The sequence below is a fragment of the Phyllobates terribilis genome, unplaced genomic scaffold, assembly GCF_046119375.1.
Source record: "Phyllobates terribilis strain yellow unplaced genomic scaffold, ASM4611937v1 Scaffold_33__1_contigs__length_13283291, whole genome shotgun sequence".
In the NCBI taxonomy this organism is placed as follows: Eukaryota; Metazoa; Chordata; class Amphibia; order Anura; family Dendrobatidae; genus Phyllobates; species Phyllobates terribilis.
The window spans coordinates 347,503-372,990 of NW_027362793.1; the positions used below are offsets into that span (position 1 = coordinate 347,503).

A 25,488-nucleotide genomic window follows, 5' to 3' on the forward strand; every position below is an offset into this window, starting at 1 on the left:
AATAGTGAGTGCAGCTCTGGAGTATAATGCAGGATGTAACTCAGGATCAGTAATGTAATGTACACAGTGACTGCACCAGCAGAATAGTGAGTGCAGCTCTGGAGTATAATACAGGATGTAACTCAGGATCAGTAATGTATGTACACAGTGACTGCACCAGCAGAATAGTGAGTGCAGCTCTGGAGTATAATACAGGATGTAACTCAGGATCAGTAATGTATGCACACAGTGACTGCACCAGCAGAATAGTGAGTGCAGCTCTGGAGTATAATACAGGAGGTAACTCAGGATCAGTAATGTAATGTATGTACACAGTGACTGCACCAGCAGAATAGTGAGTGCAGCTCTGGAGTATAATACAGGATGTAACTCAGGATCAGTAATGTAATGTATGTACACAGTGACTGCACCAGCAGAATAGTGAGTGCAGCTCTGGAGTATAATACAGGATGTAACTCAGGATCAGTAATGTAATGTATGTGCACAGTGACTGCACCAGCAGAATATTGAGTGCAGCTCTGGAGTATAATACAGGAGGTAACTCAGGATCAGTAATGTAATGTATGTACACAGTGACTGCACCAGCAGAATAGTGAGTGCAGCTCTGGAGTATAATACAGGATGTAACTCAGTATCAATAATGTAATGTATGTACACAGTGACTGCACCAGCAGAATAGTGAGTGCAGCTCTGGAGTATAATACAGGATGTAACTCAGGATCAGTAATGTAATGTATGTACACAGTGACTGCACCAGCAGAATAGTGAGTGCAGCTCTGGAGTATAATACAGGAGGTAACTCAGGATCAGTAATGTATGTACACAGTGACTGCACCAGCAGAATAGTGAGTGCAGCTCTGGAGTATAATACAGGATGTAACTCAGGGTCAGTAATGTAATGTATGTACACAGTGACTGCACCAGCAGAATAGTGAGTGCAGCTCTGGAGTATAATACAGGATGTAACTCAGGATCAGTAATGTAATGTATGTACACAGTGACTGCACCAGCAGAATAGTGAGTGCAGCTCTGGAGTATAATGCAGGATGTAACTCAGGATCAGTAATGTAATGTACACAGTGACTGCACCAGCAGAATAGTGAGTGCAGCTCTGGAGTATAATACAGGATGTAACTCAGGATCAGTAATGTATGTACACAGTGACTGCACCAGCAGAATAGTGAGTGCAGCTCTGGAGTATAATACAGGATGTAACTCAGGATCAGTAATGTATGCACACAGTGACTGCACCAGCAGAATAGTGAGTGCAGCTCTGGAGTATAATACAGGAGGTAACTCAGGATCAGTAATGTAATGTATGTACACAGTGACTGCACCAGCAGAATAGTGAGTGCAGCTCTGGAGTATAATACAGGATGTAACTCAGGATCAGTAATGTAATGTATGTACACAGTGACTGCACCAGCAGAATAGTGAGTGCAGCTCTGGAGTATAATACAGGATGTAACTCAGGATCAGTAATGTATGTGCACAGTGACTGCACCAGCAGAATATTGAGTGCAGCTCTGGAGTATAATACAGGAGGTAACTCAGGATCAGTAATGTAATGTATGTACACAGTGACTGCACCAGCAGAATAGTGAGTGCAGCTCTGGAGTATAATACAGGATGTAACTCAGTATCAATAATGTAATGTATGTACACAGTGACTGCACCAGCAGAATAGTGAGTGCAGCTCTGGAGTATAATACAGGATGTAACTCAGTATCAATAATGTAATGTATGTACACAGTGACTGCACCAGCAGAATAGTGAGTGCAGCTCTGGAGTATAATACAGGATGTAACTCAGGATCAGTAATGTAATGTATGTACACAGTGACTGCACCAGCAGAATAGTGAGTGCAGCTCTGGAGTATAATACAGGATGTAACTCTGGATCAGTAATGTAATGTATGTACACAATGACTGCACCAGCAGAATAGTGAGTGCAGCTCTGGGGTATAATACAGGAGGTAACTCAGGATCAGTAATGTAATGTATGTACACAGTGACTGCAACAGCAGAATAGTGAGTGCAGCTTCGGAGTATAATACAGGATGTAACTCAGGATCAGTAATGTAATGTATGTACACAGTGACTGCACCAGCAGAATAGTGAGTGCAGCTCTGGAGTATAATACAGGATGTAACTTAGGATCAGTAATGTAATGTATGTGCACAGTGACTGCACCAGCAGAATAGTGAGTCCAGCTCTGGAGTATAATACAGGATGTAACTCAGGATCAGTAATGTAATGTATGTACACAGTGACTGCACCAGCAGAATAGTGAGTGCAGCTCTGGAGTATAATACTGGATGTAACTCAGGATCAGTAATGTAATGTATGTACACAGTGAGTCCACCAGCAGAATAGTGAGTGCAGCTCTGGAGTATAATACAGGATGTAACTCAGGATCAGTAATGTAATGTATGTACAGAGTGACTGCACCAGCAGAATAGTGAGTTCAGCTCTGGAGTATAATACAGGATGTAACTTAGGATCAGTAATGTAATGTATGTACACAGTGACTGCACCAGCAGAATAGTGAGTGCAGCTCTGGAGTATAATGCAGAATGTAACTCAGGATCAGTAATGTAATGTATGTACACAGTGACTGCACCAGTAGAATAGTGAGTGCAGCTCTGGAGTATAATACAGGATGTAACTTAGGATCAGTAATGTAATGTATGTACACAGTGACTGCACCAGCAGAATAGTGAGTGCAGCTCTGGGGTATAATACAGGATGTAACTCAAGATCAGTAATGTAATGTATGTACACAGTGACTGCACCAGCAGAATAGTGAGTGCAGCTCTGGAGTATAATACAGGATGTAACTCAGGATCAGTAATGTAATGTATGTACACAGTGACTGCACCAGCAAAATAGTGAGTGCAGCTCTGGAGTATAATGCAGGATGTAACTCAGGATCAGTAATGTATGTGCACAGTGACTGCACCAGCAGAATAGTGAGTGCAGCTCTGGAGTATAATACAGGATGTAACTCAGGATCAGTAATGTAATGTATGTGCACAGTGACTGCACCAGCAGAATAGTGAGTGCAGCTCTGGAGTATAATACAGGATGTAACTCAGGATCAGTAATGTAATGTATGTACACAGTGACTGCACCAGCAGAATAGTGAGTGCAGCTCTGGAGTATAATACTGGATGTAACTCAGGATCTGTAATGTAATGTATGTGCACAGTGACTGCACCAGCAGAATAGTGAGTGCAGCTCTGGAGTATAATACAGGAGGTAACTCAGGATCAGTAATGTAATGTATGTACACAGTGACTGCACCAGCAGAATAGTGAGTGCAGCTCTGGAGTATAATACAGGATGTAACTCAGGATCAGTAATGTAATGTATGTACACAGTGACTGCACCAGCAGAATAGTGAGTGCAGCTCTGGAGTATAATACAGGAGGTAACTCAGGATCAGTAATGTAATGTATGTACACAGTGACTGCACCAGCAGAATAGTGAGTGCAGCTCTGGAGTATAATACAGGAGGTAACTCAGGATCAGTAATGTAATGTATGTACACAGTGACTGCACCAGCAGAATAGTGAGTGCTGCTCTGGAGTATAATACAGGATGTAACTCCGGATCAGTAATGTAATGTATGTACACAGTGACTGCACCAGCAGAATAGTGAGTGCAGCTCTGGAGTATAATACAGGAGGTAACTCAGGATCAGTAATGTAATGTATGTACACAGTGACTGCACCAGCAGAATAGTGAGTGCAGCTCTGGAGTATAATACAGGATGTAACTCAGGATCAGTAATGTAATGTATGTACACAGTGACTGCACCAGCAGAATAGTGAGTGCAGCTCTGGAGTATAATACAGGATGTAACTCAGGATCAGTAATGTAATGTATGTACACAGTGACTCCACCAGCAGAATAGTGAGTGCAGCTCTGGAGTATAATACAGGATGTAACTCAGGATCAGTAATGTAATGTATGTACACAGTGACTGCACCAGCAGAATAGTGAGTGTAGCTCTGGAGTATAATACAGGATGTAACTCAAGATCAGTAATGTAATGTATGTACACAGTGACTGCACCAGCAGAATAGTGAGTGCAGCTCTGGAGTATAATACAGGATGTAACTCAGGATCAGTAATGTAATGTATGTACACAGTGACTGCACCAGCAGAAAAGTGAGTTCAGCTCTGGAGTATAATACAGGATGTAACTCAGGATCAGTAATGTAATGTATGTACACAGTGACTGCACCAGCAGAAAAGTGAGTTCAGCTCTGGAGTATAATACAGGATGTAACTCAGGATCAGTAATGTATGTACACAGTGACTGCACCAGCAGAATAGTGAGTGCAGCTCTGGAGTATAATACAGGATGTAACTCAGGATCAGTAATGTAATGTATGTGCACAGTGACTGCACCAGCAGAATAGTGAGTGCAGCTCTGGAGTATAATACAGGATGTAACTCAGGATCAGTAATGTAATGTATGTACACAGTGACTGCACCAGCAGAATAGTGAGTTCAGCTCTGGAGTATAATACAGGAGGTAACTCAGGATCAGTAATGTATGTACACAGTGACTGCACCAGCAGAATAGTGAGTGCAGCTCTGGAGTATAATACAGGAGGTAACTCAGGATCAGTAATGTATGTACACAGTGACTGCACCAGCAGAATAGTGAGTGCAGCTCTGGAGTATAATACAGGATGTAACTCAGGATCAGTAATGTAATGTATGTACACAGTGACTGCACCACCAGAATAGTGAGTGCAGCTCTGGAGTATAATGCAGGATGTAACTCAGGATCAGTAATGTAATGTACACAGTGACTGCACCAGCAGAATAGTGAGTGCAGCTCTGGAGTATAATACAGGATGTAACTCAGGATCAGTAATGTATGTACACAGTGACTGCACCAGCAGAATAGTGAGTGCAGCTCTGGAGTATAATACAGGATGTAACTCAGGATCAGTAATGTATGCACACAGTGACTGCACCAGCAGAATAGTGAGTGCAGCTCTGGAGTATAATACAGGAGGTAACTCAGGATCAGTAATGTAATGTATGTACACAGTGACTGCACCAGCAGAATAGTGAGTGCAGCTCTGGAGTATAATACAGGATGTAACTCAGGATCAGTAATGTATGTACACAGTGACTGCACCAGCAGAATAGTGAGTGCAGCTCTGGAGTATAATACAGGATGTAACTCAGGATCAGTAATGTATGCACACAGTGACTGCACCAGCAGAATAGTGAGTGCAGCTCTGGAGTATAATACAGGAGGTAACTCAGGATCAGTAATGTAATGTATGTACACAGTGACTGCACCAGCAGAATAGTGAGTGCAGCTCTGGAGTATAATACAGGATGTAACTCAGGATCAGTAATGTAATGTATGTACACAGTGACTGCACCAGCAGAATAGTGAGTGCAGCTCTGGAGTATAATACAGGATGTAACTCAGGATCAGTAATGTATGTGCACAGTGACTGCACCAGCAGAATATTGAGTGCAGCTCTGGAGTATAATACAGGAGGTAACTCAGGATCAGTAATGTAATGTATATGCACAGTGACTGCACCAGCAGAATAGTGAGTGCAGCTCTGGAGTATAATACAGGATGTAACTCAGGATCAGTAATGTAATGTATGTACACAGTGACTGCACCAGCAGAATAGTGAGTGCAGCTCTGGAGTATAATACAGGATGTAACTCGGGATCAGTAATGTAATGTATGTACACAATGACTGCAACAGCAGAATAGTGAGTGCAGCTTCGGAGTATAATACAGGATGTAACTCAGGATCAGTAATGTATGTACACAGTGACTGCACCAGCAGAATAGTGAGTGCAGCTCTGGAGTATAATACAGGATGTAACTTAGGATCAGTAATGTAATGTATGTGCACAGTGACTGCACCAGCAGAATAGTGAGTCCAGCTCTGGAGTATAATACAGGATGTAACTCAGGATCAGTAATGTAATGTATGTACACAGTGACTGCACCAGCAGAATAGTGAGTGCAGCTCTGGAGTATAATACTGGATGTAACTCAGGATCAGTAATGTAATGTATGTACACAGTGAGTCCACCAGCAGAATAGTGAGCGCAGCTCTGGAGTATAATACAGGATGTAACTCAGGATCAGTAATGTAATGTATGTACACAGTGACTGCACCAGCAGAATAGTGAGTGCAGCTCTGGAGTATAATGCAGAATGTAACTCAGGATCAGTAATGTAATGTATGTACACAGTGACTGCACCAGTAGAATAGTGAGTGCAGCTCTGGAGTATAATACAGGATGTAACTTAGGATCAGTAATGTAATGTATGTACACAGTGACTGCACCAGCAGAATAGTGAGTGCAGCTCTGGGGTATAATACAGGATGTAACTCAGGATCAGTAATGTAATGTATGTACACAGTGACTGCACCAGCAGAATAGTGAGTGCAGCTCTGGAGTATAATACTGAATGTAACTCAGGATCAGTAATGTAATGTATGTACACAGTGACTGCACCAGCAGAATAGTGAGTGCAGCTCTGGGGTATAATACAGGATGTAACTCAGGATCAGTAATGTAATGTATGTACACAGTGACTGCACCAGCAGAATAGTGAGTGCAGCTCTGGAGTATAATACAGGATGTAAGTCAGGATCAGTACAGGATCAGTAATGTAATGTATGTACACAGTGACTGCACCAGCAGAATAGTGAGTGCAGCTCTGGGGTATAATACAGGATGTAACTCAGGATCTGTAATGTAATGTATGTGCACAGTGACTGCACCAGCAGAATAGTGAGTGCAGCTCTGGAGTATAATACAGGATGTAACTCAGGATCAGTAATGTAATGTATGTACACAGTGACTGCACCAGCAGAATAGTGAGTGCAGCTCTGGAGTATAATACAGGATGTAACTCAGGATCAGTAATGTAATGTATGTACACAGTGACTGCACCAGCAGAATAGTGAGTGCAGCTCTGGAGTATAATACAGGAGGTAACTCAGGATCAGTAATGTAATGTATGTGCACAGTGACTGTACCAGCAGAATAGTGAGTGCAGCTCTGGAGTATAATACAGGATGTAACTCAGGATCAGTAATGTAATGTATGTACACATTGACTGCACCAGCAGAATAGTGAGTGCAGCTCTGGAGTATAAAACAGGATGTAACTCAGGATCAGTAATGTATGTACACAGTGACTGCACCATCAGAATAGTGAGTGCAGCTCTGGGGTATAATACAGGATGTAACTCAGGATCAGTAATGTATGTACACAGTGACTGCACCATCAGAATAGTGAGTGCAGCTCTGGAGTATAATACAGGATGTAACTCAGGATCAGTAATGTATGTACACAGTGACTGCACCAGCAGAATAGTGAGTGCAGCTCTGGGGTATAATACAGGATGTAACTCAAGATCAGTAATGTAATGTATGTGCACAGTGACTGCACCAGCAGAATAGTGAGTGCAGCTCTGGAGTATAATACAGGATGTAACTTAGGATCAGTAATGTAATGTATGTACACAGTGACTGCACCTGCAGAATAGTGAGTGCAGCTCTGGAGTATAATACAGGATGTAACTCCGGATCAGTAATGTAATGTATGTACACAGTGACTGCACCAGCAGAATAGTGAGTGCAGCTCTGGGGTATAATACAGGATGTAACTCAGGATCAGTTATGTAATATATGTACACAGTGACTGTACCAGCAGAATAGTGAGTGCAGCTCTGGAGTATAATACAGGATGTAACTCAGGATCAGTAATGTAATGTATGTACACATTGACTGCACCAGCAGAATAGTGAGTGCAGCTCTGGAGTATAATACAGGATGTAACTCAGGATCAGTAATGTAATGTATGTACACAATGACTGCACCATCAGAATAGTGAGTGCAGCTCTGGAGTATAATACAGGATGTAACTCAGGATCAGTAATGTATGTACACAGTGACTGCACCATCAGAATAGTGAGTGCAGCTCTGGGGTATAATACAGGATGTAACTCAGGATCAGTTATGTAATATATGTACACAGTGACTGTACCAGCAGAATAGTGAGTGCAGCTCTGGGGTATAATACAGGATGTAACTCAAGATCAGTAATGTAATGTATGTGCACAGTGACTGCACCAGCAGAATAGTGAGTGCAGCTCTGGAGTATAATACAGGATGTAACTCTTGATCAGTAATGTAATGTATGTACACAGTGACTGCACCAGCAGAATAGTGAGTGCAGCTCTGGGGTATAATACAGGATGTAACTCAGGATCAGTAATGTAATGTATGTACACAGTGACTGCACCAGCAGAATAGTGAGTGCAGCTCTGGAGTATAATACAGGATGTAACTCAGGATCAGTAATGTATGTACACAGTGACTGCACCAGCAGAATAGTGAGTGCAGCTCTGGAGTATAATACAGGATGTAACTCAGGATCAGTACAGGATCAGTAATGTAATGTATGTACACAGTGACTGCACCAGCATAATAGTGAGTGCAGCTCTGGGGTATAATAAAGGATGTAACTCAGGATCAGTAATGTAATGTATGTACACAGTGACTGCACCAGCAGAATAGTGAGTGCAGCTCTGGGGTATAATACAGGATGTAACTCAGGATCAGTAATGTAATGTATGTACACAGTGACTGCACCAGCAGAATAGTGAGTGCAGCTCTGGAGTATAATACAGGATGTAACTCAGGATCAGTAATGTAATGTATGTACACAGTGACTGCACCAGCAGAATAGTGAGTGCAGCTCTGGAGTATAATACAGGATGTAACTCAGGATCAGTAATGTATGTACACAGTGGCTGCAACAGCAGAATAGTGAGTGCAGCTCTGGAGTATAATACAGGATGTAACTCAGGATCAGTAATGTAATGTATGTGCGCAGTGACTGCATCAGCGGAATAGTGAGTGCAGCTCTGGAGTATAATACAGGATGTAACTCAGGATCAGTAATGTATGTACACAGTGACTGCACCAGCAGAATAGTGAGTGCAGCTCTGGAGTATAATACAGGATGTAACTCAGGATCCGTAATGTAATGTATGTACACAGTGACTGCACCAGCAGAATAGTGAGTGCAGCTCTGGAGTATAATACAGGATGTAACTCAGGATCAGTAATGTAATGTATGTGCACAGTGACTGCACCAGCAGAATAGTGAGTGCAGCTCTGTAGTATAATACAGGATGTAACTCAGGATCAGTAATGTAATGTATGTACACCGTGAGTCCACCAGCAGAATAGTGAGTGCAGCTCTGGAGTATAATACAGGATGTAACTCAGGATCAGTAATGTAATGTATGTACACAGTGACTCCACCAGCAGAATATTGAGTGCAGCTCTGGAGTATAATACAGGATGTAACTCAGGATCAGTAATGTAATGTATGTACACAGTGACTGCACCAGCAGAATAGTGAGTGCAGCTCTGGAGTATAATACAGGATGTAACTCAGGATCAGTAATGTAATGTATGTACACAGTGACTGCACCAGCAGAATAGTGAGTGCAGCTCTGGAGTATAATGCAGGATGTAACTCAGGATCAGTAATGTAATGTATGTACACAGTGACTCCACCAGCAGAATAGTGAGTGCAGCTCTGGAGTATAATACAGGATGTAACTCAGGATCAGTAATGTAATGTATGTACACAGTGACTGCACCAGCAGAATAGTGAGTGCAGCTCTGGGGTATAATACAGGATGTTACTCAGGATCAGTATTGTAATGTATGTACACAGTGACTGCACCAGCAGAATAGTGACTGCAGCTCTGGAGTATAATACAGGATGTAACTCAGGATCAGTAATGTAATGTATGTACACAGTGACTGCACCCGCAGAATAGTGACTGCAGCTCTGGAGTATAATACAGGATGTAACTCAGGATCAGTAATGTAATGTATGTACACAGTGACTGCACCAGCAGAATAGTGAGTGCAGCTCTGGAGTATAATACAGGATGTAACTCAGGATCAGTAATGTAATGTATGTACACAGTGACTGCACCCGCAGAATAGTGACTGCAGCTCTGGAGTATAATACAGGATGTAACTCAGGATCAGTAATGTAATGTATGTACACAGTGACTGCACCAGCAGAATAGTGAGTGCAGCTCTGGAGTATAATACAGGATGTAACTCAGGATCAGTAATGTAATGTATGTACACAGTGACTACACCCGCAGAATAGTGACTGCAGATCTGGAGTATAATACAGGATGTAACTCAGGATCAGTAATGTAATGTATGTACACAGTGACTGCACCAGCAGAATAGTGAGTGCAGCTCTGGGGTATAATACAGGATGTAACTCAGGATCAGTAATGTAATGTATGTACACAGTGACTCCACCAGCAGAATATTGAGTGCAGCTCTGGAGTATAATACAGGATGTAACTCAGGATCAGTAATGTAATGTATGTACACAGTGACTGCACCAGCAGAATAGTGAGTGCAGCTCTGGAGTATAATACAGGATGTAACTCAGGATCAGTAATGTAATGTATGTACACAGTGACTGCACCAGCAGAATAGTGAGTGCAGCTCTGGAGTATAATACAGGATGTAACTCAGGATCAGTAATGTATGTACACAGTGACTGCAACAGCAGAATAGTGAGTGCAGCTCTGGAGTATAATACAGGATGTAACTCAGGATCAGTAATGTAATGTATGTGCGCAGTGACTGCATCAGCGGAATAGTGAGTGCAGCTCTGGAGTATAATACAGGATGTAACTCAGGATCAGTAATGTATGTACACAGTGAGTGCAGCTCTGGAGTATAATACAGGATGTAACTCAGGATCAGTAATGTAATGTATGTGCACAGTGACTGCACCAGCAGAATAGTGAGTGCAGCTCTGTAGTATAATACAGGATGTAACTCAGGATCAGTAATGTAATGTATGTACACCGTGAGTCCACCAGCAGAATAGTGAGTGCAGCTCTGGAGTATAATACAGGATGTAACTCAGGATCAGTAATGTAATGTATGTACACAGTGACTCCACCAGCAGAATATTGAGTGCAGCTCTGGAGTATAATACAGGATGTAACTCAGGATCAGTAATGTAATGTATGTACACAGTGACTGCACCAGCAGAATAGTGAGTGCAGCTCTGGAGTATAATACAGGATGTAGCTCAGGATCAGTAATGTATGTACACAGTGACTGCACCAGCAGAATAGTGAGTGCAGCTCTGGAGTATAATACAGGATGTAACTCAGGATCAGTAATGTAATGTATGTACACAGTGACTGCACCAGCAGAATAGTGAGTGCAGCTCTGGGGTATAATACAGGATGTTACTCAGGATCAGTATTGTAATGTATGTACACAGTGACTACACCCGCAGAATAGTGACTGCAGCTCTGGAGTATAATACAGGATGTAACTCAGGATCAGTAATGTAATGTATGTACACAGTGACTGCACCAGCAGAATAGTGAGTGCAGCTCTGGGGTATAATACAGGATGTAACTCAGGATCAGTAATGTAATGTATGTACACAGTGACTCCACCAGCAGAATATTGAGTGCAGCTCTGGAGTATAATACAGGATGTAACTCAGGATCAGTAATGTAATGTATGTACACAGTGACTGCACCAGCAGAATAGTGAGTGCAGCTCTGGAGTATAATACAGGATGTAACTCAGGATCAGTAATGTAATGTATGTACACAGTGACTGCACCAGCAGAATAGTGAGTGCAGCTCTGGAGTATAATACAGGATGTAACTCAGGATCAGTAATGTAATGTATGTACACAGTGACTGCACCAGCAGAATAGTGAGTGCAGCTCTGGAGTATAGTACATGATGTAACTCAGGATCAGTAATGTAATGTATGTACACAGTGACTGCACCAGCAGAATAGTGAGTGCAGCTCTGGAGTATAATACAGGATGTAACTCAGGATCAGTAATGTAATGTATGTACACAGTGACTCCACCAGCAGAATAGTGAGTGCAGCTCTGGAGTATAATACAGGATGTAACTCAGGATCAGTAATGTAATGTATGTACACAGTGACAGCACCAGCAGAATAGTGAGTGCAGCTCTGGGGTATAATACAGGATGTAGATGTATTCTGTAGGAGTCTGCTTTTTGCTTTCTCCTATGATGGGTTTTCTCCTCTTGCAGCTGAGGATCAGGAGTACATTCTCCCCCAGGAGGGGTTTCCTCTGCGTCATGAGATCACAGACACCCCCTCGGCTCCGGACCACCTTCAGGATAAGGCGGACTCTCCCCATGTGAGCGGCAATGAGGCTGAGACTGTGTCCCTGACCCCGGTGGAGTCTTACTCCCTCATCTCCATCTCCCATGCCCTTTATGAGAACAGGCTGCCCGCCGACTTCTTCAACCCCATCGTGCGGGACATGCTGTGCTACTACGCGGAGCAGGGGGATGTGCAGATGGCGGCCTCCGTCCTCATCGTGCTGGGAGATCGCATTCGTAAGGAGATAGATGAGCAGATGCAGGTAAGCCTCCTACACCGGGTCATCCTCAGAGGAGGTCACTGTTCTGGGTCCTGATGGGATGTAGGAGCTTGACCTTACTATATTTAGGGCACAGATTTAGTTTGGTTCCTCGCACCTAAAGATGCCCCAGTCCTGACGTGCCGCCATATAGTAATGATGCCCCTCTGTGCCTCCATATAGTAATGATGCCCCTCTGTGCCTCCATATAGTAATGATGCCCCTCTGTGCCTCCATATAGTAATGATGCCCCTCTGTGCCTCCATATAGTAATGATGCCCCTCTGTGCCTCCATATAGTAATGATGCCCCTCTGTGCCTCCATATAGTAATGATGCCCGTCTGTGCCTCCATATAGTAATGATGCCCCTCTGTGCCTCCATATAGTAATGATGCCCCTCTGTGCCTCCATATAGTAATGATGCCCCTCTGTGCCTCCATATAGTAATGATGCCCCTCTGTGCCTCCATATAGTAATGATGTCCCCGCTGTGCCTCCATATAGTAATAATGCCCCCTGTGCCTCCATATAGTAATGATGCCCCCGCTGTGCCTCTATATAGTAATGATGCCCCCGCTGTGCCTCTATATAGTAATAATGCCCCCTCTGTGCCTCCATATAGTAATGATGCCCCCTCTGTGCCTCCATATAGTAATAATGCCCCCTCTGTGCCTCCATATAGTAATAATGCCCCCTCTGTGCCTCCATATAGTAATGATGCCCCCGCTGTGCCTCCATATAGTAATATTGCCCCCTCTGTGTCTCTATATAGTAATGATGCCCCCTCTGTGCCTCCATATAGTAATGATGCCCCCGCTGTGCCTCTATATAGTAATATTGCCCCCGCTGTGCCTCCATATAGTAATGATGCCCCCGCTGTGCCTCCATATAGTAATGATGCCCCCGCTGTGCCTCTATATAGTAATGATGCCCCCGCTGTGCCTCCATATAGTAATGATGCCCCCGCTGTGCCTCCATATAGTAATGATGCCCCCGCTGTGCCTCTATATAGTAATGATGCCCCCGCTGTGCCTCTATATAGTAATAATGCCCCCTCTGTGCCTCTATATAGTAATGATGCCCCCGCTGTGCCTCTATATAGTAATAATGCCCCCTGTGCCTCTATATAGTAATAATGCCCCTCTGTGCCTCCATATAGTAATATGCCCCCTCTGTGCCTCCATATAGTAATATGCCCCCTCTGTGCCTCCATATAGTAATAATGCACCCTCTGTGCCTCCATATAGTAATTGTGCCCCCTCTGTGCCTTTATATAGTAATAATGCCCCCTCTGTGCCTCTATATAGTAATAATGCCCCCTCTGTGCCTCTATATAGTAATAATGCCCCCTCTGTGCCTCCATATAGTAATAATGCCCCCTCTGTGCCTCTATATAGTAATATGCCCCCTGTGCCTCCATATAGTAATATGCCCCCTCTGTGCCTCCATATAGTAATAATGCACCCTGTGCCTCGATATAGTAATTGTGCCCCCTCTGTGCCTTTATATAGTAATAATGCCCCCTCTGTGCCTCTATATAGTAATAATGCCCCCTCTGTGCCTCTATATAGTAATATTGCCCCCTCTGTGCCTCTATATAGTAATAATGCCCCCTCTGTGCCTCTATATAGTAATAATGCCCCCGCTGTGCCTCCATATAGTAATAATGCCCCCTCTGTGCCTCTATATAGTAATAATGCCCCTCTGTGCCTCCATATAGTAATGATGCCCCTCTGTGCCTCCATATAGTAATGATGCCCCTCTGTGCCTCTATATAGTAATAATGCCCCTCTGTGCCTCCATATAGTAATATGCCCCCTCTGTGCCTCCATATAGTAATATGCACCCTCTGTGCCTCCATATAGTAATAGTGCACCCTCTGTGCCTCCATATAGTAATTGTGCCCCCTCTGTGCCTTTATATAGTAATAATGCCCCCTCTGTGCCTCTATATAGTAATAATGCCCCCTCTGTGCCTCTATATAGTAATAATGCCCCCTCTGTGCCTCCATATAGTAATAATGCCCCCTCTGTGCCTCTATATAGTAATATGCCCCCTGTGCCTCCATATAGTAATATGCCCCCTCTGTGCCTCCATATAGTAATAATGCACCCTGTGCCTCGATATAGTAATTGTGCCCCCTCTGTGCCTTTATATAGTAATAATGCCCCCTCTGTGCCTCTATATAGTAATAATGCCCCCTCTGTGCCTCTATATAGTAATATTGCCCCCTCTGTGCCTCTATATAGTAATAATGCCCCCTCTGTGCCTCTATATAGTAATAATGCCCCCGCTGTGCCTCCATATAGTAATAATGCCCCCTCTGTGCCTCTATATAGTAATAATGCCCCTCTGTGCCTCCATATAGTAATGATGCCCCTCTGTGCCTCCATATAGTAATGATGCCCCTCTGTGCCTCTATATAGTAATATTGCCCCCGCTGTGCCTCTATATAGTAATATTGCCCCCGCTGTGCCTCTATATAGTAATAATGCCCCCGCTGTGCCTCTATATAGTAATAATGCCCCTCTGTGCCTCCATATAGTAATAATGCACCCTCTGTGCCTCCATATAGTAATTGTGCCCCCTCTGTGCCTTTATATAGTAATAATGCCCCCTCTGTGCCTCTATATAGTAATAATGCCCCCTCTGTGCCTCTATATAGTAATAATGCCCCCTCTGTGCCTCCATATAGTAATAATGCCCCCTGTGCCTCCATATAGTAATAATGCCCCCTCTGTGCCTCTATATAGTAATAATGCCCCCTCTGTGCCTCTATATAGTAATAATGCCCCCTCTGTGCCTCCATATAGTAATAATACCCCCCCTGTGCCTCTATATAGTAATAATGCCCCCTCTGTGCCTCTATATAGTAATAATGCCCCCTGTGTGCCTCTATATAGTAATAATGCCCCCTCTGTGCCTCCATATAGTAATAATGCCCCCTCTGTGCCTCCATATAGTAATAATACCCCCCCTGTGCCTCCATATAGTAATAATGCCCCCTCTGTGCCTCCATATAGTAATAATGCCCCCTCTGTGCCTTTATATAGTAATAATGCCCCCTCTGTGCCTCTATATAGTAATAATGCCCCCTCTGTGCCTCTATATAGTAATATTGCCCCCTCTGTGCCTCCATATAGTAATAATGCCCCTCTGTGCCTCCATATAGTAATAATGCCCCTCTGTGCCTCCATATAGTAATATGCCCCCTCTGTGCCTCCATATAGTAATAATGCCCCTCTGTGCCTCGATATAGTAATTGTGCCCCCTCTGTGCCTCCATATAGTAATAATGCCCCCTGTGCCTCCATATAGTAATAATACCCCCCCTGTGCCTCCATATAGTAGTAATGCCCCTCTGTGCCTCCATATATTAATAATGCCCCCTGTGCCTCTATATAGTAATAATGCCCCCTCTGTGCCTCTATATAGTAATATTGCCCCCTCTGTGCCTCCATATAGTAATAATGCCCCTCTGTGCCTCCATATAGTAATAATGCCCCTCTGTGCCTCCATATAGTAATATGCCCCCTCTGTGCCTCCATATAGTAATAATGCCCCTCTGTGCCTCGATATAGTAATTGTGCCCCCTCTGTGCCTCCATATATTAATAATGCCCCTCTGTGCCTCCATATAGTAATATGCCCCCTCTGTGCCTCCATATAGTAATAATGCCCCTCTGTGCCTCGATATAGTAATTGTGCCCCCTCTGTGCCTCTATATAGTAATGATGCCCCCTCTGTGCCTTTATATAGTAATAATGCCCCCTCTGTGCCTCCATATAGTAATAATGCCCCCCCTGTGCCTCCATATAGTAATAATGCCCCCTGTGCCTCCATATAGTAATAATGCCCCTCTGTGCCTCCATATAGTAATATGCCCCCTCTGTGCCTCCATATAGTAATATGCCCCCTCTGTGCCTCCATATAGTAATATGCCCCCTCTGTGCCTCCATATAGTAATAATGCACCCTCTGTGCCTCCATATAGTAATTGTGCCCCCTCTGTGCCTTTATATAGTAATAATGCCCCCTCTGTGCCTCTATATAGTAATAATGCCCCCTCTGTGCCTCTATATAGTAATAATGCCCCCTCTGTGCCTCTATATAGTAATAATGCCCCCTCTGTGCCTCCATATAGTAATAATGCCCCCTCTGTGCCTCTATATAGTAATAATGCCCCCTGTGCCTCCATATAGTAATATGCCCCCTCTGTGCCTCCATATAGTAATAATGCACCCTGTGCCTCGATATAGTAATTGTGCCCCCTCTGTGCCTTTATATAGTAATAATGCCCCCTCTGTGCCTCTATATAGTAATAATGCCCCCTCTGTGCCTCTATATAGTAATAATGCCCCCTCTGTGCCTCTATATAGTAATATTGCCCCCGCTGTGCCTCTATATAGTAATATTGCCCCCGCTGTGCCTCTATATAGTAATAATGCCCCTCTGTGCCTCCATATAGTAATGATGCCCCCGCTGTGCCTCTATATAGTAATAATGCCCCTCTGTGCCTCCATATAGTAATGATGCCCCCGCTGTGCCTCTATATAGTAATATTGCCCCCGCTGTGCCTCTATATAGTAATAATGCCCCCGCTGTGCTTCTATATAGTAATAATGCCCTCTCTGTGCCTCTATATAGTAATGATGCCCCCGCTGTGCCTCTTTATAGTAATATTGCCCCCGCTGTGCCTCTATATAGTAATAATGCCCCCTGTGGCTCGATATAGTAATAATGCCCCCTCTGTGCCTCCATATAGTAATAATGCCCCTCTGTGCCTCCATATAGTAATATGCCCCCTCTGTGCCTCCATATAGTAATAATGCCCCCTCTGTGCCTCCATATAGTAATAATTCCCCTCTGTGCCTCCATATAGTAATATGCCCCCTCTGTGCCTCCATATAGTAATATGCCCCCTCTGTGCCTCCATATAGTAATAATGCCCCCTCTGTGCCTCCATATAGTAATTGTGCCCCCTCTGTGCCTCTATATAGTAATAATGCCCCCTGTGCCTCTATATAGTAATAATGCCCCCTGTGCCTCTATATAGTAATAATGCCCCCTCTGTGCCTCCATATAGTAATAATGCCCCCTCTGTGCCTCCATATAGTAATAATGCCCCCTCTGTGCCTCCATATAGTAATAATACCCCCCCTGTGCCTCCATATAGTAATATGCCCCCTCTGTGCCTCCATATAGTAATAATGCCCCCTCTGTGCCTCCATATAGTAATAATGCCCCCTCTGTGCCTCTATATAGTAATAATGCCCCCTCTGTGCCTCTATATAGTAATAATGCCCCCTGTGCCTCCATATAGTAATAATGCCCCCTGTGCCTCCATATAGTAATAATGCCCCCTCTGTGCCTCCATATAGTAATAATACCCCCCCTGTGCCTCTATATAGTAATAATGCCCCCGCTGTGCCTCTATATAGTAATAATGCCCCCTCTGTGCCTCTATATAGTAATAATGCCCCCTCTGTGCCTCTATATAGTAATAATGCCCCCTCTGTGCCTCCATATAGTAATAATACCCCCCCTGTGCCTCTATATAGTAATAATGCCCCCTCTGTGCCTCTATATAGTAATAATACCCCCCCTGTGCCTCCATATAGTAATAATGCCCCCTCTGTGCCTCTATATAGTAATAATGCCCCTCTGTGCCTCTATATAGTAATAATGCCACCTGTGCCTCCATATAGTAATAATGCCCCCTCTGTGCCTCCATATAGTAATAATGCCCCCTGTGGCTCCATATAGTAATAATGCCCCCTGTGGCTCCATATAGTAATAATGCCCCCTCTGTGCCTCCATATAGTAATAATGCCCCCTCTGTGCCTCCATATAGTAATAATGCCTCCTCTGTGCCTCCATATAGTAATAATGCCCCGCTGTGCCTTCATATAGTAATAATGCCCCCTCTGTGCCTCTATATAGTAATAATGCCCCGCTGTGCCTCCATATAGTAATAATGCCCCCTCTGTGCCTCCATATAGTAATAATGCCCCCTCTGTGCCTCTATATAGTAATAATGCCCCCTGTGGCTCGATATAGTAATAATGCCTCCTCTGTGCCTTCCTCTCAGCCTCCATGTAGCGACCGTGCCCTCCTCTCAGCCTCCATGTAGCGACGGTGCCCTCCTCTCAGCCTCCATGTAGCGACGGTGCCCTCCTCTCAGCCTCCATGTAGCGACGGTGCCCTCCTCTCAGCCTCCATGTAGCGACGGTGCCCTCCTCTCAGCCTCCATGTAGCGACCGTTCCCTCCTCTCAGCCTCCATGTAGCGACCGTTCCCTCCTCTCAGCCTCCATGTAGCGACCGTGCCCTCCTCTCAGCCTCCATGTAGCGACGGTGCCCTCCTCTCAGCCTCCATGTAGCGACGGTGCCCTCCTCTCAGCCTCCATGTAGCGACGGTGCCCTCCTCGCAGCCTCCATGTAGCGACGGTGCCCTCCTCGCAGCCTCCATGTAGCGACGGTGCCCTCCTCGCAGCCTCCATGTAGCGACGGTGCCCTCCTCTCAGCCTCCATGTAGCGACGGTGCCCTCCTCTCAGCCTCCATGTAGCGACGGTGCCCTCCTCTCAGCCTCCATGTAGCGACGGTGCCCTCCTCTCAGCCTCCATGTAGCGACGGTGCCCTCCTCTCAGCCTCCATGTAGCGACGGTGCCCTCCTCTCAGCCTCCATGTAGCGACGGTGCCCTCCTCTCAGCCTCCATGTAGCGACGGTGCCCTCCTCTCAGCCTCCATGTAGCGACGGTGCCCTCCTCTCAGCCTCCATGTAGCGACGGTGCCCTCCTCTCAGCCTCCATGTAGCGACGGTGCCCTCCTCTCAGCCTCCATGTAGCGACGGTGCCCTCCTCTCAGCCTCCATGTAGCGACGGTGCCCTCCTCTCAGCCTCCATGTAGCGACGGTGCCCTCCTCTCAGCCTCCATGTAGCGACGGTGCCCTCCTCTCAGCCTCCATGTAGCGACGGTGCCCTCCTCTCAGCCTCCATGTAGCGACGGTGCCCTCCTCTCAGCCTCCATGTAGCGACGGTGCCCTCCTCTCAGCCTCCATGTAGCGACGGTGCCCTCCTCTCAGCCTCCATGTAGCGACGGTGCCCTCCTCTCAGCCTCCATGTAGCGACGGTGCCCTCCTCTCAGCCTCCATGTAGCGACGGTGCCCTCCTCTCAGCCTCCATGTAGCGACGGTGCCCTCCTCTCAGCCTCCATGTAGCGACGGTGCCCTCCTCTCAGCCTCCATGTAGCGACGGTGCCCTCCTCTCAGCCTCCATGTAGCGACGGTGCCCTCCTCTCAGCCTCCATGTAGCGACGGTGCCCTCCTCTCAGCCTCCATGTAGCGACGGTGCCCTCCTCTCAGCCTCCATGTAGCGACGGTGCCCTCCTCTCAGCCTCCATGTAGCGACGGTGCCCTCCTCTCAGCCTCCATGTGGCGACGGTGCCCTCCTCTCAGCCTCCATGTGGCGACGGTGCCCTCCTCTCAGCCTCCATGTGGCGACGGTGCCCTCCTCTCAGCCTCCATGTGGCGACGGTGCCCTCCTCTCAGCCTCCATGTGGCGACGGTGCCCTCCTCTCAGCCTCCATGTAGCGACGGTGCCCTCCTCTCAGCCTCCATGTAGCGACGGTGCCCTCCTCTCAGCCTCCATGTAGCGACGGTGCCCTCCTCTCAGCCTCCATGTAGCGACGGTGCCCTCCTCTCAGCCTCCATGTAGCGACGGTGCCCTCCCCTCAGCCTCCATGTAGCGACGGTGCCCTCCCCTCAGCCTCCATGTAGCGACGGTGCCCTCCTCTCGGCCTCCATGTAGCGACGGTGCCCTCCTCTCGGCCTCCATGTAGCGACGGTGCCCTCCTCTCGGCCTCCATGTAGCGACGGTGCCCTCCTCTCGGCCTCCATGTAGCGACGGTGCCCTCCTCTCGGCCTCCATGTAGCGACGGTGCCCTCCTCTCGGCCTCCATGTAGCGACGGTGCCCTCCTCTCGGCCTCCATGTAGCACCCGTGCCCTCCTCTCGGCCTCCATGTAGCACCCGTGCCCTCCTCTCGGCCTCCATGTAGCGACGGTGCCCTCCTCTCGGCCTCCATGTAGCGACGGTGCCCTCCTCTCAGCCTCCATGTAGCGACGGTGCCCTCCTCTCAGCCTCCATGTAGCGACGGTGCCCTCCTCTCAGCCTCCCTGTAGCGACGGTGCCCTCCTCTCAGCCTCCCTGTAGCGACGGTGCCCTCCTCTCAGCCTCCCTGTAGCGACGGTGCCCTCCTCTCAGCCTCCCTGTAGCGACGGTGCCCTCCTCTCAGCCTCCCTGTAGCGACGGTGCCCTCCTCTCAGCCTCCCTGTAGCGACGGTGCCCTCCTCTCAGCCTCCCTGTAGCGACGGTGCCCTCCTCTCAGCCTCCATGTAGCGACGGTGCCCTCCTCTCAGCCTCCATGTAGCGACGGTGCCCTCCTCTCAGCCTCCATGTAGCGACGGTGCCCTCCTCTCAGCCTCCATGTAGCGACGGTGCCCTCCTCTCAGCCTCCATGTAGCGACGGTGCCCTCCTCTCAGCCTCCATGTAGCGACGGTGCCCTCCTCTCAGCCTCCATGTAGCGACGGTGCCCTCCTCTCAGCCTCCATGTAGCGACGGTGCCCTCCTCTCAGCCACCATGTAGCGACGGTGCCCTCCTCTCCGCCTCCATGTAGCGACGGTGCCCTCCTCTCAGCCTCCATGTAGCGACGGTGCCTTCCTCTCCGCCTCCATGTAGCGACGGTGCCCTCCTCTCAGCCTCCATGTAGCGACGGTGCCCTCCTCTCAGCCTCCATGTAGCGACGGTGCCTTCCTCTCCGCCTTCATGTAGCGACGGTGCCCTCCTCTCAGCCTTCATGTAGCGACGGTGCCCTCCTCTCAGCCTCCATGTAGCGACGGTGCCCTCCTCTCAGCCTCCATGTAGCGACGGTGCCCTCCTCTCAGCCTCCATGTAGCGACGGTGCCCTCCTCTCAGCCTCCATGTAGCGACGGTGCCCTCCTCTCAGCCTCCATGTAGCGACGGTGCCCTCCTCTCAGCCTCCATGTAGCGACGGTGCCCTCCTCTCAGCCTCCATGTAGCGACGGTGCCCTCCTCTCAGCCTCCATGTAGCGACGGTGCCCTCCTCTCAGCCTCCATGTAGCGACGGTGCCCTCCTCTCAGCCTCCATGTAGCGACGGTGCCCTCCTCTCAGCCACCATGTAGCGACGGTGCCCTCCTCTCCGCCTCCATGTAGCGACGGTGCCCTCCTCTCAGCCTCCATGTAGCGACGGTGCCCTCCTCTCAGCCTCCATGTAGCGACGGTGCCCTCCTCTCAGCCTCCATGTAGCGACGGTGCCCTCCTCTCAGCCTCCATGTAGCGACGGTGCCCTCCTCTCAGCCTCCATGTAGCGACGGTGCCCTCCTCTCAGCCTCCATGTAGCGACGGTGCCCTCCTCTCAGCCTCCATGTAGCGACGGTGCCCTCCTCTCAGCCACCATGTAGCGACGGTGCCCTCCTCTCAGCCTCCATGTAGCGACGGTGCCCTCCTCTCAGCCACCATGTAGCGACGGTGCCCTCCTCTCAGCCTCCATGTAGTGACGGTGCCTTCCTCTCAGCCTCCATGTAGTGACGGTGCCTTCCTCTCCGCCTCCATGTAGTGACAGTGCCCCCTGCTCTGCATCCATGCTCCTTTCCCTTCTTGTTACCTTCCACCCTCGGTGGCCTCCAGTCGTCCTCCTTTTTATTATCTTGGTCTTGAGGTTTTGTTCTCATTTGCACAGGATTAAATCGAAAACAAATCAGTTTTGCCGCAATTTGCTTAGAAACAAAAAACAATCTTCAAAATGCATAAATGTTCTCGGATAAGGAGGAGGGTCTCAGCGGACCCCGGGGTCTGCCCTACCTTGCATGGTGCTGATTATGGCTGTTCCCCGCACTGCCCCCTTGCATTGAGCATGCATTGGGCAGTGGGGGCTGGGCGGCCCCCCGTAACGCAGTGTGTAAGGCCCGGTCTCTTCCGCAGGAGCACTGGTTCACCTCCTATATCGATCTGCTGCAACGCTTCAAGCTGTGGAACGTTTCCAACCAAGTGATCAAACTGAGCACGTGCAGCGCCATCAACTGCCTGAACCAGGCCTCCACCACGCTGCACATCAACTGCAGCAACTGCAAGAGACCCATGAGCAACAAGGGCTGGATCTGCGACCGGTGAGCCGTGATACTGAGGGCTGCAGACGGGGGGCGCCGTACACTCATCACAACAATGGTGCAAACTTGCTTCTTGGTTTTGCTTCCTAGATGCCGGCAGTGTGCCAGTATGTGCGCGGTGTGCCACCACGTGGTGAAAGGCCTCTTTGTCTGGTGCCAGGGCTGCGGGCACGGTGGCCATCTTCAGCACATTATGAACTGGATGCGGGGGAACTCCCACTGCCCGGCTGGCTGCGGCCACCTCTGTGAATACAGCTGATCTGTATATGGAGGCTCTCCGCAGCGCCCTCTGCACCATCATTTTTCCACCCGCGTTGGTACGTCCTGCCTCCCCTGCTCTAATCTGAAGATTGGTTTTCCCCTGTAAATACCGGTTTGTATTTAAAGGCACAGAGACCTCTGATGTGCAGCCCCGATCCTGATAAAGGTATTAGCCACCGGCACGTTTGCCAATCATGTGAGTGATGTGGACTTTATTTCTGAAGTTCTGGGCGACCATCGTGGGTTAGTGATTGATCGAAGCGGAGTCCTCAGCTGGACATTCCCTTTAAATTGGGTTTCATCCAGTATATCTATTTTCTGCTCGCATTCATCTATTTTATGTTTTTTGTCCCCTGCTGCAGCCTGTAGCGGCATACGGTGCCTGCAGTGTAACAACCTGACTCCCCGTGCGCTGCGCTGAGGGAGCGGCTCTTTCTCTTCATGCCTCTGTTTCGATGGCTTTGTCTCACTTTCACCCGCTTTCTCGCTCTTTCTGTCTGGCGCTCTTTCTTTTTCTCATTCTCTGCTTCACTCTCTTGCTTTTTCTTACTCCTTCGCTCACCTTCTTTTTTGTTCTCTCTTGGTCTCGCTTTTTCACTATCATTCACTCTCTTTTTTTAATTTTTTTCTTACTTGTTTTCTCTTGATCACTTTCTCTTCACACTCACTTTTACTCTTTTGCTTCCCCTTTCTATCGCTTTCTCTTGCTTCCTGGCTTTCTTTTTCTGTTGCTCACTTTCTCGCTTGCTTTTTTCCCCACTTTCACTCTCATTCACTGCTTACTATTTCTCTCGTTCCCTCTCTGTTTCTCACTTTCTTTCTCTCTGCTTTGTGATTGATTTATTTCTTTTTTTTCTCTCTCTATCTCCCTTTTGTTTTCTTCTCCCGCTCCCTTGGGGTCTCCTCTCCGTCTCCCGCTCCCCTCGGGTCTCCTCTCCGTCTCCCGCTCCCCTCGGGTCTCCCCTCCGTCTCCCGCTCCCCTCGGGTCTCCCCTCCGTCTCCTGCTCCCTTTCCGTTTCCTCTCCGGTCTCCCGCTCCCTTGGGGTCTCCCCTCCGTCTCCCGCTCCCCTCGGGTCTCCCCTCCGTCTCCCGCTCCCCTCCGTCTCCCGCTCCCCTCGGGTCTCCCCTCCGTCTCCCGCTCCCCTCGGGTCTCCCCTCCGGTCTCCCGCTCCCCTTCCCGTTTCCCCTCCAGTCTCCCGCTCCCCTTCCCGTTTCCCCTCCGGTCTCCCGCTCCCCTTCCCGTTTCCCCTCCGGTCTCCCGCTCCCCTTCCCGTTTCCCCTCCGGTCTCCCGCTCCCCTTCCCGTTTCCCCTCCGGTCTCCCGCTCCCCTTCCCGTTTCCCCTCCGGTCTCCCTCTTCCCTTCCCGTTTCCCCTCCGGTCTCCCGCTCCCCTTCCCGTTTCCTCTCCATTATTCTTCCTGGCTGACAGAGCAATGTCTGAAGTCTCCCATCTTCCAATTCTTGTCTGTCTCATCCTCTTTCTCTCCCTTGTCCCTGCCTTCTCCTTCTCGCTCTCTCTTGCTCCTCTTCAGTTTCTTTCTTCCCCCTCTTTCTCTCCTTTATCAGTCCCCTTTTTCCCTCCACCTTTTTCGTTCTCGGCGGACAGACCCATTTTTGCTCTCTGCTCTCCTTTTGGTCACTAGATTTGAGGTTGCTCCTTCCGTTTCCTGCACGTTCCTGTTACTGAATTAGCCGTGAGATCTGTGCTTCCTCTTAAAGGGATACTACTCTTTTACCAAGTAAAGGGTATTCATTATAAGTTGAAAAATGATACAATATTCCTAAAAATTTCCTGTATCGGTTCCTCACGAGATCTCTGCTTGATGTGAGTGAATAAAACCCTTCATTGTTGACTCCCTGGCCAAGTGATGGTCGCACCTCCGCCCAGCCTGTAGCACACACCGATAAATGTGCTGCAGCGAGCCGTGCACTTATATGTCTGACTAATGACCTGGACTGATGTTATTCCTCTGAGCGTAAACAGTGACCGTCCCCTCTCCCTTATGACAGCAAGCAGAGATCTTAAAACCTGCGAGGAAATTATATAGAAAGCATACTGGACCTCCGTTGTCCTCAATCTTCTTTGCCTTATGGAGTCGGGTACAATCCGTGTCGCCTCTCTAGCAGGACCCATATTTTACTTACTTTTCACCAATTACCTCGCGGTGACTTGGCCGCCACTTGTGGAAGGCGCGACGTTTTAGATTGTGCGTGTATTTATTAAAGCCTGCCGGCATTTTGTACCACTCCCTTCCGGTAATGTGTCTGATCTGTATCCGTTCAGTGGAACGTCGTCAATGTAGCGACGACACTTGGGTGCAATGTTGTATGATGCATATTTCTGTATCAATATATGTGTGTGTGTGTGTATATATATATATATATAGATAGATAGATATAGACCCAGAAAAGAAAACTCACAGAACATTTAGGACAATTACTTATGCTGATGACTTCACACCACGGTAGTCATTCCCCCCCCAAGACATGATACAAAAATTCTGTTACCAGACTAAAGATAACCAGTGTTAACCCCCTAA

At 47.7% G+C, this 25,488-nt stretch overlaps 1 protein-coding gene across 1 annotated transcript in view; it reads left to right on the forward strand.

Annotated features, from left to right (window-relative positions):
- Positions 1-25,196, forward strand: part of WDR24 (WD repeat domain 24) — a 54,593-nt gene extending 29,397 nt beyond the window's left edge. Inside the window, 3 exon segments of the mRNA XM_073660656.1 lie at positions 12,172-12,509; positions 22,504-22,688; positions 22,779-25,196. Coding sequence (XP_073516757.1) covers positions 12,172-12,509; positions 22,504-22,688; positions 22,779-22,947 — 692 coding nt within the window. The 3' untranslated portion in view covers positions 22,948-25,196.
- Positions 25,197-25,488: the final 292 nt, after the last annotated feature.